General features: G+C 36.3%; 2 protein-coding genes across 3 annotated transcripts in view; both read right to left on the bottom strand.

The window, feature by feature from the left end:
- The window catches only part of LOC106104447, a 3,417-nt gene extending 2,338 nt beyond the window's left edge, over positions 1 to 1,079 (bottom strand). The window contains exons 1-2 of the mRNA XM_013284504.1: positions 830 to 1,079; positions 173 to 387 (exon numbers count right to left, since the gene is read on the bottom strand). Coding sequence (XP_013139958.1) covers positions 173 to 387; positions 830 to 1,079 — 465 coding nt within the window. The remainder of the gene's footprint in view (positions 1 to 172; positions 388 to 829) is intronic.
- Positions 1,080 to 12,969: 11,890 nt separating this feature from the next.
- The window catches only part of LOC106104497 (hypoxia-inducible factor 1-alpha-like), a 51,198-nt gene continuing 49,326 nt past the window's right edge, over positions 12,970 to 14,841 (bottom strand). Inside the window, exons 9-10 of one of the 2 annotated variants that reach the window (XM_013284570.1) lie at positions 14,508 to 14,584; positions 12,970 to 13,828 (exon numbers count right to left, since the gene is read on the bottom strand). In XM_013284570.1, coding sequence (XP_013140024.1) covers positions 13,526 to 13,828; positions 14,508 to 14,584 — 380 coding nt within the window. In that variant the 3' untranslated portion in view covers positions 12,970 to 13,525. Of the gene's footprint in view, positions 13,829 to 14,503; positions 14,585 to 14,841 lie in introns of both variants that reach the window. The other variant, XM_013284571.1, reaches the window with a different exon arrangement.

Here is a 14,841-nt window from a genome sequence, read left to right as displayed (position 1 = left end):
CCGGCTGAACAGACTGACCCGACGGACCCGGCTGAACAAACTGACCCGACGGACCCGACTGAACAGACTGACGCGACGGACCCAGCTGAACAGACTGACCCGATGTACCCGGCTGAACAGACTGATCCGACTCGTCCGTTTGATTTGTAGTGAAGACGGTGTTCTGCATTACCTTTCGAGATTTTATCGGCCATAGGCTAATATTATCATTGTTTCTAAAAACAAGAAAAGACATGTTTTCTGTGTCAGGATTACTGAAGTTATGTATTGTTTTAATTTGATCAGTGCCAGGTATTTCCACAGTAACATAATTAATACGTATGTCTTCCGAAGAATTACTGTTGTCCATAAATATTGTTACTTGGAATCCACTTGATATGTTGGGATCTGAAAACATAAAACATTTTATGAAATACATCGCAATCAGTTTATTTGATCGAATGATACAGCCAAGCACCTATATTAATATGTATATTACACTCTGTAGAGTGTTTCGTTAAGCGACAGATCAAAAGTTTTGTTGAGGTAGCGGGCTACAATATCTATCGTTTAGGCTCAATTTATGTTCTAGTATTAGTAGAAGTAAAAATGTACAAACAAGATTGTCCACTGCAATTGTCCCATACACCCTAAACGTTGTGCTTAACTGGGTAGCTTTTTTTAAATTTGAAAAGCTATATAGTAGTATAAAAGTAGGTGTTTGTCAAGAAATTGTTTACACGCACTGTCCAGGTTTATTTCTAAGTATGCGCGCGTGTGTGTGTGTGTGTGTGTGTGTGTGTGTGTGTGTGTGTTTCTATTAAAATTAACTATTTAAAGCGATACTAACCATTACTATTCAAAGTGTTCTTCTCAAAAATTGCTATTTCCACTGATACTTTTATAGGTTCGTTTGTATTTGGAATAATCGGTTCGTTTGTGGTCGTGACAGGTATTGTAGAGGCCTTTATAAAGAATACCACTATTTTAAACATCCCTGGTATCATCGCCTTCGCAGTGACCATTTGCATCAGTTGCTTATCTGATACTGTACTTCTTTGAGACGTTTGCTCGCATAGCTTTAGAATTGTACCTAACATGTTAGAATTAGGAGACATAGGTTTCAGGATAAGGTAACTTGTAGATGGCTGGGTAAGTAAACAATGATCTGTATTATTTGCTGGGTTTACAGCTTTTTGTATTAATTTTATCTTTTTATTTACTTGAAAATTATTGATATCTGAAGTAATATTTAGTATTGGTATACAAAGGTAGTGCACACTTGTATTAGTGTGTGGGCACAGATGAACATAAAAACATTTAATCACTTTTAAAATAATTGTATCCCCATCTTTAACAGCAGTAAAAGAAATACAATTAATTTGAGGGTTTATTACACAAATAACCCTGCCATGATGAGAGCTATGTGTTTTGACAGTAAGAGAACTGAAAGTCAGAAACCTAAAAATGTCATCATTATCCGGAGATATTAATATTTTAAAGCTACCCAGCATTTCAACATCTGAAAAGATAAAAGGTATTTGTAAGTAATACTTCCCAACTGCTTTACTTGTTAGTTAAATTGTTTGTCCTCTTGAAACAAGTCCTGTTTATACACAAGTACATAGGGTGTTTCTTTAAGCGGCAGATTAAAAACTTTGTGGAAGTATGCACCAGAATGTCTATTGTTAAAGATCAATTTATGTGTCAAGTTTTACAGAGTATCTTAAGTTATTTAAAACGTAAATATCATATTTTCGAATGCAATATACTAGTGGATCCAAAAAATTTTCGTACACCAACTTCATTCTACTTCTTTCTGATTGTTAAAAAAAAAATAAAAAAAAGCTATCGTGTTTGTATCGCGTTGTTTCTGATTCAAAACAATGTATCTTAATTATTTTTTAAATTAAAAACAAACAAGATAAAAACAACTCTTAGGTTTATAAAAAAAACATTAGTATATGATATTACGTTAAATAAAACTATAATTCAGATTGGAAAATGGATTTTTTTTAAAAAAAATTTAAGTAACTTTTAATCTATTGAAAATCGCCTTTACATTCGTCTTAAACGGTAGATGTTGAGGCCCTAAACCTCCACAAATCTTTTGATTCGTTTCATTAGAAACACCCTGTATATGACAAACGCCACATAAAACAAATATGTTTATTATACATGTCTTTTGGCAATTGAAACAGCTTGAATACTCCGCCTAGAAAAATAGTATAGATAACTGCATAAAAATAAGACCTAAACATTGTGTACAATCATATAGGAATTGTTATATTAATTATTTTAACCCTTCCTCCATTAAATATTAAGGCATTATTAAAATTACATACATTATCACGCTATCCCTCTCTAACTGTTAGTCTATGGTGATGAATATTTGGTAGGTTATTCTTAGGTCGCCAGAAAAGATTTGTTCTACTAGTATAAACATATAAAAAATCAAATTCATAAAGTCCACTAATTTATGAACTTATATAAACATTAGGACTGATAAGGACATAGATATATTTGGCTAAAAAAATATACAACCAATTAACACTTCCTATAGAAGTATGAATTAATAAATCAGAATATGCAATCAGCAAAACATGGAGCTTTCACTTGTTGCTTCAAACTTGTATATAGGCCTTGTCAGAGATTTTTTATTTCTACAACAATCACAACGACATTGTATCTCATAAAATACTCAATAAACTTTTAATTAGCTTTCTCCTTTAATACTAAAATTATTATTTTTAATCCCAGAATGTACCTTTTTTTATTGATTTACATATCTAAGTACTGTACTTAATAATGAGAAAATCAGTCACATTCACACTTTTATTTTCTATTTTAATACGATTTTATTTGTTTTATTAATACTAAAGTCTGCTAATTTTTGATATTTTATTATAACAGTCTTAGGTACAGTTAGCATATTTTTAATACGAATTAAAATTTACGAAATCAATACTTCGCACTAAATATAAACAAGAATCAAATTGCAATTATCATTTAACACAAAAGATCAACATCACTTAGCCGAGACGAATAAGATATATGTCAAAACATCGCTATATAAAACTATCATATGTGCGAAGCATATGCGCGCGCCAGTGTTCAATAAATGAATTCGCATTAATAGAATATTTAATAAATAAAAATGTGAAAACTTAATAATATTCAATAATTTAAGATGTAAAGAATTATATTACAAATAATCATATACTTACCAGTAGACATTTTCAGGGATGAAATTTCGGGTACGCACTCGTAACGATCTTTACCCACTGAAAGCTCAAATTGGACTGAATTCAGCTCTCGCCCGGTAAACTGTAGTGCACCGTGAGCCGTAAAACGCAGTATCTGCTATGTCGCTCACACTTGTATATAGAGCTTGGATCTGAAACGAAATAAATAGAACCATCGCATTTCAGACATGTAGCATAATTACGTCACGAAAAGACCCCTGGCAGACTACAGGCTTTTATCGGCTGATAGTTTAGCCCGGAGCTGAATCACTTTGAACATGTATGAGCGCACATCATATTGATTTAGTATAATGTTGTTTTGCTTTAACAACCTGACCGGATCAAATTATCGCTTGATAGAAAGCCTGTTATGGTCTGCGGGAGCTCAAGATTACAGATTTAAGCAAAAAAAAAAACAAACACAAGCGGGGGTTGAAAGAATTTAAATATGTACTTAACATCCCACACGTTTTTGTTTTAAAATTCCCTTTCCCCCTTTTGTATCAGTGTAAGAAAACAAAAACTTTTTTTCTGTAGGCCCCATAGGTTTTGCTATTTCAATACATACAAAAACACAAATCTATCTTCTTTATAATATTAGTATACATGATTTGTAAATAATGAGTGGATTTTAAATTTTAATTTCACTCTTACTATACAGGGTGGTTAGGTTATTTTTTTTTAACAATTCACATGAGAAGAAAATAATAATTCTACTTTCTTTTTTTAGATTTTGACAAGCTTTAATTATAATTCTATAGAAACTATTTTTTCTACAAGTTTTTTCAAAAATCCGCAAATTCTGTAGCTTAAAACCTAAAAAAGTAATTACCCTTCCGTTTGTTTTTCATGCAAAAAACGAATTGAAATAGTTGTGGAAAACAATATTTTGTAGTATTCATACAAAATGTATTAAAAGCAATATTTAAAATAATACATGTTACATAAATAAAACAATTGACATTCTTATCTTTACATTTTTACAATAAATTGCAATTTTGATTATAAACATACACAACTTGCGTTAGACTTAATTTTGACGGATGATATTCTTACCACTTTAAAAAAAATTAATAACTCCGAACTGGCAAGATTTAATTTGTTTGACAACCCTGAATGGGTTTGTCGATGTCATGGCGGCGATCGAACGATGGCCGGCAGTTGTCATTAGATGGTGTCCGGACGCTTACAAGTTAATCTCTGTAAATCTTTGCAATCCGGTTAGATAGTATTGTGCAATTTTCACTAAACATTGAAGGACTGTGTTTCATACATTACGCAATTATTATTTCATTATCTTCGATATACGCACGCCCGCCATGGAGGATAAAAAACTACCAAGCAAATGTATTATTCAGAAATATGGACACAACTAGCTTTCATCCGCGACTCCGCCCGCGTGTAATTAAAAAACAAAAGTGTGTAGCCTATGTGCTCCTCCAGGCTGTCGTCTACATCTGTACCAAATTTCATCGAAATCCGATCAGCCGTTTAGGCTACAAACTCTAACAAACATCCATCCTTCCATACATCCATTTATCTAAACTTTCGCATTTATAACATTATTAGCAATAGTTACAAGAAGGGCGTTTTCTGTCTAAGTTATTTAAGATTTTTTTGTCACTTTTAGTCGTGGAGTTTCTACCCTTATTTAAAGTCTAAACCACCTAATTCTTGACCAATTTTTGTTTGAGTCAATTAACAAATACTCCTATTAAAGGAATGACATCACACATATAAAAATCACTACCATATTTAGAACTTTACAGGATTAATTTAGTAAAACCATCAAAAAAATAAACTGTTGTGTAAAGGCACGAAATTTTGCATAGGTATTTCTACAAATTTTCAACTATTCGTTAAGATACATGGGGGCTGTCCCACCAAATACTTCTTAATTGCCTGATCATATGTGTAAAACATGTGAAGTAAATGTCGGACTTTTTTTACTTTTCAATTCTTGTGTTGGACAAAATTGAAAAGTTTATGTATAGGTACGAATTGACCACCGTTATCCTTAGATATGTAAGAGTACGCAAATGCCATTGCCGCTTTTTATGAATTAGAATAAGGCGGAAAATATGATTACAGGCGGTATCTTAGTCTGTGTATACACATACACCATGTTTTAAAATCAACCTAATTTTAAGTTTTTTCAGAATAACTTTTCGATATTGATGTTCATATGTTTTTTTTAAATATGATGGGTACAAATAATGTTATAATTTCTTATAGTACTAAAAAATTACCCTATTTAGGTTTATTATCTAAGAAAGGGCATGCGCATGCCTTAGACTAATCTATTGTGCAATTCGTTGTGCAACTAAACAGTTGATTGGGGTGCGAAACAATCGAAAATCGCACAACAGCGTGCGATTGTCTAGTCAAAGGTGTACGCCGACTGTAATTTTATAAATGCGTGAGTTTAGAAGGATGGATGGATGTTTATTACAGATTGAAGCCTAAACAGCTGAAAGGATCTCGAAAAAAGGCATGGGGATAGTCTGGATGAACACATAGGCTACTTTAGTTTTTCATTCCAGTGTCTCACGCAAGTTTAAATAATTTAATTACACAATAAAAAAAATAAGTCATTTAAACATTGAAATGACTATAAACTTTAAGTATAAATAAGTTTTTTTTTAACATAAATAAACCAGCGCTTGACCACGACTCCACTTAACCTAAGTGAAGACGCGGCCGAAGGATAGAGCGTGCTACCTTATTTTATATTTGTCTTTTTTTTTTTCGTGTAAAGCAAATGTAACGTATAAAAAGGCAACGGATCTTGTTTTAAACTATAGTTTAATATTAAGTTATATTAGCCTAAACGTGTTGAAAATTTGGTGCGGCACTTTATAGCACTAGAAAATTTTAGAGTCACAAATGTGAATAAAACATAGCCGGTGGCTAAATTCAGGACTCAATAAAGTTTGTATAACGTTAGTCAACCATAATGCAGACCTAAATTTATTTTGTGCGAGGGAAACTTCGGGCGCAGGCATCACCGCTGACGCAAAGTCTGCCGCCCCAACTAGTGCAGGATGTGGTGACCTCCCTCTTTCCCCACAGAGAGACACAAACGCCGCCGTACAGGATTCCATACAGGAATGAAAATCCTGACACTGACGAGGACATACCACTAGTCTCCTCTAGCGAGTTTGGAGCGGCAATTGACCGGCTACGCGCCAAAAGGACGGCCCCGGGGCCTGATGGCATACCGGGACGTGCCTGGGTTATGGCTGCGGACAAATACGAGGAGAGAATCGTCGAGCTGCTGAGCGATTGCCTCGTACAAGGTCGATTCCCGATGCTGTGGAAGAACGGCACCCTGGTGCTCCTTAAAAAAGAGGGTCGGCCAGCCGACTCCCCTGCAGCGTACCGGCCCATAGTCTTACTGGACGAATTGGCGAAGATTTTCGAGCGGATCATAGCCAACCGCCTCGTTAATCACATGAGGACAGTCGGCCCGGACCTGGACAATAGGCAGTTCGGCTTTAGGTCTGGCAGGTCCACGGTCCATGCGATCACGAGGGTTAAGAGGATAGCGGAGGAAGCAGTTGCCCAGGGTGAGGTCGTTCTTGCGGTGTCCCTGGACATCGCAAACGCATTTAACACCATACCCTGGAGTTGCATCACAGAGGCCCTCCGTTTTCATCGAGTGCCGGAATATCTGAGACGCATTGTGGCTGACTACCTGTCGGGTAGATCGGTCTCATTCCGTAGTCGGAACGGGTGGTGTCGCCACGAGGTGACTTGTGGGGTTCCACAGGGCTCAGTCCTCGGCCCCCTCCTATGGAACGTGGGTTACGACTGGGTCCTGCGGGGCTCTTTCATCCGAGGAGTGGAGGTCACTTGCTATGCGGACGACACTCTAGTGACGGCGCGAGGTCCCACACACCGGGAGTGCGCGATCATCTGCACTGCGGGAGTAGCGCAAGTCGTGGGTAGGATACGTGCACTGGGCCTGGAGGTGGCCCTCCATAAGTCCGAGGCCCTGTATTTTCACGGTCCTAGGAGAAGGCCTCCTCCAGGATCGCATATAACGGTCGGCGGGGTAACCATCGGTATTGAGCCACAGATGAAGTACCTGGGTCTAATGCTGGACGGTCGGTGGACTTTTGAGGGCCACTTCCGAAAGCTGGGGCCCAAACTGCTGAGTACGGCTGCGGCTCTAGGCAGATTACTGCCGAACATCGGTGGCCCGAAGGCGGCATGCCGGCGCCTGTTCATGGGCGTCGTGAAGTCTATGGCACTATATGGCGCGCCAGTGTGGAGCGACGCTTTGAACAGGCGAACGGTGGACATCCTGCATCGGCCGCAGAGAACACTGGCGATTAGGGTCATCAGAGGATACCGCACCATATCCTATGAGGCGGCATGCACCCTGGCCGGTTCGCTGCCGTGGGTGTTAGAAGCGGAAGTGCTGGCGGCTGTTCACGAGTGGCGTGAACGCAGAACTCTACTCGACGGATCTCCGCCTCTAAGGTCGCAGATAGAGTCTTTCCGTGCCGAAAGGCGGAACGCGGCAGTGACCAGCTGGCAGCGCTGCCTCCGCGAGCCGCGTGCTGGTGCCAGGACAGTCGGGGCGATCTGTCCAGTGCTGGTGGCCTGGATGGAGAGGACGCACGGGGCGGTAACCTACCGTCTGGCGCAGGTGCTGTCGGGGCATGGCTGCTTCGGTAGTTATCTGCGCCGGATTGGGAGGGAGCCGTCCGCGCAGTGCCACCATTGCGACGGTTGTCCCGAGGACACTGCCCAGCACACGCTGGCGGAGTGTCCGGCGTGGACCCTACAAAGGCGGGATCTTGTGGCCGCAGTGGGCGGAGACCTGTCCCTGCCGGTCTTGATCAGGGCCATGACGGAGTCGGGTGCAGTCTGGAGGGCAGTCCAGGAGTACTGCGAAATAGTCATCAGACAAAAAGAGGAGGCGGGGAGGCTCAGGGAGGTGGCCAGAGGGGACGCCAACCGCAGCCGCCGCAGAGGGGGCAGGAGAAGGGCTTTTGCCCGGACCCTACCACCTTGACCGTACTCGAGTGGCGAGATAAGGGGAAGCTCGCCACTCCGATAGAGTAGCAGAGGGCGCGTGGTTCTCCGCGCAAGAGTGGATTAACATCAGAGGAGGCGTAACCGCCAATCACCACCGGGGAGTGGATGAATACTTCTTGTGTGCCCAAACCCCGGTGCCCGGTGAAACGATGGAGACAGTGGGGTTTTAGTTGGTAGGCTCCCGTTTATCGGGAGAGAGCCCAACATAACCTCCGCGCCTTTCCCCTCTTAGGGCGCGGTGGTATGCGGTAACGCATTTCCCCACTTAAAAAAAAAAAAAAAAAAAAGACCTAAATTTATTTTAGGAAGAATGTTAATAGAATAGTAACAAAAAACTTGGCATAGAGAATTAAGGAGGCATTTCACCTGCTTTGTCTTTGTGACACGACTTATTAAAAAACTTATTAATAGTGATCACTCCTTGTGGCCAGCTGAAGCAAGTCAAAGTTGTCACTATATGGCATCTAGATGTCGCTTTTCGCCTTACTTAAAATTAATTTGTGATAAATGCCATCTATCGGTAAGAAGGCGCTTTACTCGTATGTGCTTTCTCTGCACAGTGTAGGCTTCTTGAGTCCATTTGGTTTTCACCTTTTTGGCGCTGATGGTTGGGGTTGGTCGCGGTAAAGTTTATGAACTAAAAGTAGTGACATGATTAACTGTCATTAACATCAAAAGGCGCGTTAAGTCGGAACGAAACATACCGATCACATGTAGGCAAAGGGTGCATGTGCAACCCCCAGAGACTCCCAAAAAGGGAATTAGATATGAAAACTATTACAAATAATTTATAAAACTATCCCGCGACTACATCTTGTACGCGTCACTTTCTTCTATTCTTTAATAGATAAGCCACTCAATATCTCGGTAGCCAGTACTCAACCTCTTTGGCTCTTTTCACAGTTGTCAGCCAAAGAGGTTGTATTTTCCACTGACCAACCAGTATTATGGTATCTCCCTATCCCTAGACCAAACCCAGAACATTAGCTGGCAACGCTTATTTTACTAATGTTGTTATCGTTACGTATTTGCTAATAGACAGAGTAACAAATGTGACAATGACATGCATAAGAGACGTCCGACAGTCTATAAGCGAAACAGTAAAAGTAGGTAATCTGTCGCTTATTGCATTTCGTGAATCCACTTTTCGAGCGCCGTCTGTGAATCTATAAATATATGATGACGAGGCCTTTATATGTTAAGTTTCTTTAGTGGTCATTTACCTTACAAAATTTATGTAAGAGGAGAATTGTAACACTGCCCATTTCAATGTTTTTTTTTTAGCCTGACCAGTTAATAAGAAGTGTCTGTATGTAATATCGAAAAAATCAAAATTTGATCACAACTTGTGCTATTGTCGATTATTTTGCAGCTAATACAACTGTTTAGTTGCATAACTAAAAACAAAGTTACTAGTGTGTGCACCACCATATAAGTTTATAGGAATTAAAGCGGGACTGAACAGTTGTGCTATAGTTTAGTTTCAGGTGTGTGTACGTTCCAAAAATGTTGACATTTACCCGTGGAGTTGCCGTTACCTCGTAGGTTAAAATACGATGCTTTCAAATTGTCAATGTTAATTTACAAAGTTGCCAACTGCCATATGATCCTTATACTCGTAGGTCTATAGTATTTTCCATTTACAGCATTGGTTGCCGTGGTAACATTTTATAGTTTCTCGACTACTGTTATGTGAAATTGGGTCGCGTATGTATTCTATAAGAATGATATCTTATCAAAATTCGCGTCCTTTATTTTAAAGTGGAACTGACCGCCATGTCACGAGAGTACAGCTATATATGAATTATTAAAGTATATTCTAATTTCAACATAATTCCATCGAATTACATCTCAATAGATAAAGTTGATCGCCAAATTTATTCTTAAGCCCGTTTCACACACCTTCAGTTTAAATTGTAATCTACTGTGGAAACTGACGTTTACGGAGTCGGGAAGTGTGTACAGTTCTGTTCTGACAATTCTTCCGATAGTTTAACGAGTACATGTCAGTTTCCACTATACATTTTATTTTATAATATAAGATGGCAAACGAGCGAGCGGCCACCTGAATCCACCGAAATGGAAAGCAACCGCTGCTCATAGACATCCGCAATTGCAGATGCGTTACTTACCCTAAATTGACAGAGGAGGAGACTCACATAAAGAGGATATTTCCCCTTCCTATGCGTCTCCTCCACCGTGAAATACACTTTTCCTTCCCATCCTTTCCTCTTAAGAAAAGGGTGGAAAGGGAAAGGGACTAAAATTAGGCCTCCAGCACCACACTCATCAGACGAAACGCGGAATTGCTTCCTTTTCACGCCTGTCTTCTGTGTGGTCGTGGTACTGTACCGAGCGAGCCGGCCCACTCGTGCGAAGATGTTAAAACGGGTAAGCGTGGTAGAGACCACTGATAGTCATAGTCGACGATTTGTTTATACCTACATCCGGAACAATTTATCGAATAGTGATTATCAGGAATAGAGATAAAGCTGGGTTGGGAATGTCTAAACTTGCAATTGTTATCGAGTGAGAAGGACACAACATAATGATGTTATGTTGTGTTCTGATATTATCTGTATTATGATATTGTACATAGGGTAACCAGGACTAGGAGTACGAACTTAAAACTTAAAATGTTCTAAAATAATAATTATGTACTCTATGAAATATTTTTTTCTTATACTACGTCTACAATTTAAACAGCTTTCGTAAACGTAAAAAAAACAATAATAGTGAGAAAATGCAGGACGGAAATTGCTAATGGTATTTGAGGTTGTGAGTTGTGAGTGACAACCATTGTAAGTGAAGTTACCTAGAAAATATGTCCATAACTATGAAATAAAAAAAATACATTTTTCAGAGAAATTTATTAATGAGAAACAGACAATAATTTCCTTATATTTTACAAACATACAGTATGTCGTACATACACATACATATATTATAAGAATCTAACATCAAACTTTTATTACGTTACATCTTAATTTTTACAAAAACATCGGTAGGCTTGAAATATTAACAAATATGGTACGTTACAATTCCAACAGTTACAAGAAATAATTAATAAAATTATAAATGGCATCACTTAATAAACAGACTTTGCTGAAACAATACTACAAGATAAAATAATCAGTTTTGAGAGAACATTTGATTTAATTTAAATAAAACTCTTTCGAATAAGATGTATGTATATTTCCAATGTGCTATAAATTTAAAACCTTAAACATAATCAAAGAGATCTTTAAGAAAACCTACCTAAAATTTAAATTTTCTAAAGAACATGATACTTTATACATTGTTTCACATTTGACTTTTAATTTAACTTCTTTTATTTGAAGAAAAATGAGCACGAAGCTTTCTTAAAAAAATGGGCAAAGAGGTCGAATCTTATTCATTACATGATAAATGATAGATTTTTAATAAATAATCGCTTTATGATTCGATTGCTAATTTGAAGACAACTTTATGGCGCCATATCCATTCTTTCTTGCTGTACATGCCCTCTTATATGCGTGTGCGCATCCGCACTTAACAACCTGCGCAAACTATTTCAAAGTGCTGGCTATATGTCTCTTATCTTTATTTATTTTACATATCAGTAAGATGGATGATAATTCTAAGATAGAATCCCATTTATGTATTACATACATACATACATACATAGTACTTAAATTATTTACATACTGGAAAATTATGTTAAAATGTCTATAATATATATGTACAAAGATATATTTAAATACATAACAGTTTACGGGAAAATTAGTTACCAAGAGATTAGTAAAATAAGTTAATTTGAGATCCATCCAAAAATAATTAAAAACGATTTAATTTATTATCTTAAAGGTTTTCCATTATTTAAAATAAATAGATTGTACAAACATTAAGTACATTAAATTCAAACCAAGGAATTAAATTTAATATAATTAGGACCTTATTCATTTAGGATCAATGCGGAATTATTACTTTTATTCTTGTACAAAATGTAATAAGCATGTAGTACCTTTAAGAAACCGTTTGAGCGCTGAGAAAAAATTTCTCAATAATTTCGTGTTGCGGACAAAGAACTTTTCCCTTCTGTCATAAAAAAGTTTCAATCAACGTCAATTACTGTTACTAGTTACGTAATTACAGCGAAAGCTTTTAACTTTCATACGTAATTTAACCACGTAAAATATGTTATGATGAATGATACCGAAATTTATGCTTTATTACAATTCTTTTAATTATGTTGATACTTTTCCATCTGTTATCCCTAGATTATGTCGGTTTTCATGGTAACATTATTAATTATTTAATTTATCAATTACATCTTTTTAATCATGTTACCTGCTAATGAAATTACTATAAGACTAAGAAATCATCGAAAGTTCAAATCTACTTGATTATATTTTTTTCAAGAAAGAACATGTTTATTAGTAAGAATGTAAAAACAAACACATTTTTTTTAATAATGAACACTGAATTATTATACATATTTTTTATTTAAATGCATCATGGTTCCTACTAGTTAGAACAAAATAATAGAAAATTTCAGTCTCAAAATACGTATGTAATTTATGATCTAAACATAATGAGAGAAATTATTTTTTTAATACCATTAAATGAGATTTAAAAATTCGGATTATTATTTTATAACAACAATTATCAAATATATAAAGAAAAAAAATAATAATATTGACTTTCTTTGGCTTAACAAAAAAAGTTACAAATATTCTGGTTAAATTAACTTAAAAAATTACAAAACAATTGAAGATCGTACCAGTCTTATCTTACGGCTAACGGCTAAGTTTATGGCTATGATACAAAATACGCAAATATTGACTGTTACTAAATGCTTTAAGAATGAGCAAAATATTTCATTTCATTAATAGTGATTGAGAAATCATTGAAATTACATTTAAACATTGATGTCAGAACAGGGTGGCCTAGTACGGGCTCCTTTTAAATATATTTCATTGTACTTTTTTAAACAAGCTTTCATTATACAATAAATTTAGGGAACTAGTAATGCTCAATTTAAAATTTACGTTTAATTTCTAAAATATTCATTAGGTCTATTTAAATGTCTCATTTGAGTACACGTACAATGATGTTCTATGGGATACAAACAGTTGAAATAATGACATCAATGAAAAATATAAAAATCAAGTATCTAAGATCAAATCAGAAAATTATTCGACTTTCATGTTAATAACCAAGATGACAACCATCTCTCTTGATCTTCAATGATGAGGTGGTCGTAAAAAGAATTATTTTTTATCTTTATCACTTGATGAGTTATATTGTGATATTATCTGATCTATTACTTTGAAAAAGTACCCAAGATCGTCAGGATTAGTTTGACCTCTTTGTGGTGTTTCGGTATTAGGTTGTACTCCGGGATTAGCGCGTGGATTTCCAAAATTTCGGTTCGAAGTCGAAGGTAATTCATCACCTGGGTTCTCCGGTACTTCTGGTAATACTAATTCCATACCAATGTATAGAATCAAATGATCTTCCGATACTGACAAAGGTTGACCTTGTTGCTCCAATGTAGAGTCATCAGGGGATATCTTTAAGTAATTTTATATTTAAGTGAAAAAAAATGCGTAAGCGCAACGTTCAATTTCACTTTTGACTAAAGACATATAAATGGTATATCAATATGTATATATGTAATTTATAGTAAATAACTTTACTTTTTCGCAGATTGTCAGCACAGCAGATAATTACGAGTAGATAAAACAATCGCGAAAGTTTAAGTTCGCAATATAAAGAATATGTCAGCGCTTCGATAAAATACCTTGTTTAAATCATTCGCATATTTTATGTATGTATATACGTTGGCTGCATCTACATGTATTACATTAATAAAAGAGCAAACTGACTGACTCAACCATCAACGCATAGCTAAAACTACTGGGTCAAGAGACTTGAAATTTTGCATGAGATTTCTGGTACGTAGGTGTCCACTAGGATTTTTAGAAATTTGTCACGTAAAGTTCCAAAAGGGGGTCCAAATTTTGTTGCTCGAGTGTTATTATTTCTTTAATATTTATGTTTAGTAATGTTATATGCTTTCAGAAAAAAGAATCAACTTATTCAGTCAAGCTGTTTTCAATTTTTTCCAATAAAGATTTTAATGACGGTAGGGGAGAAAATTTGTTTTGAACTTTTAAACACTATACGGACGTAGTCGCGGGCAATATTTAGAATACCTATAAATACGAAAAATATATTATACGTACTTACATGTTGAGATATGTGATTTCGAATCAAGTCATCTAAGAAGGCATCGTCAAGTGATTCGTCATTAGCTAGATCAAGATCTAAAACAAAATAATTTTGGATTTAAAGTTATAACAATTCTTTAAAAACTACATATTATCCAAATAAAAAATATGGTGCTATATAGTCGTATTGTGATAAAGTGTCTTTAAAATTTAATAAAAAAAATGTAATTATTATTCTCAGCTTGCGTAGGTTTACTGTTGGATGTAGGACTTCGATACTGAATCCTATAGAATGCGGTCCTCAGCTTTCCACATTAAGCGACTTTCGTCATGAAGTCATCAGTCTACCTATT

The sequence above is a fragment of the Papilio polytes genome, unplaced genomic scaffold (genome assembly GCF_000836215.1).
Source record: "Papilio polytes unplaced genomic scaffold, Ppol_1.0 DF823621.1, whole genome shotgun sequence".
NCBI lineage: Eukaryota > Metazoa > Arthropoda > Insecta > Lepidoptera > Papilionidae > Papilio > Papilio polytes.
Note: the sequence above shows the minus strand (reverse complement) of the source record. Positions and strands in the feature narration are given on the sequence as shown.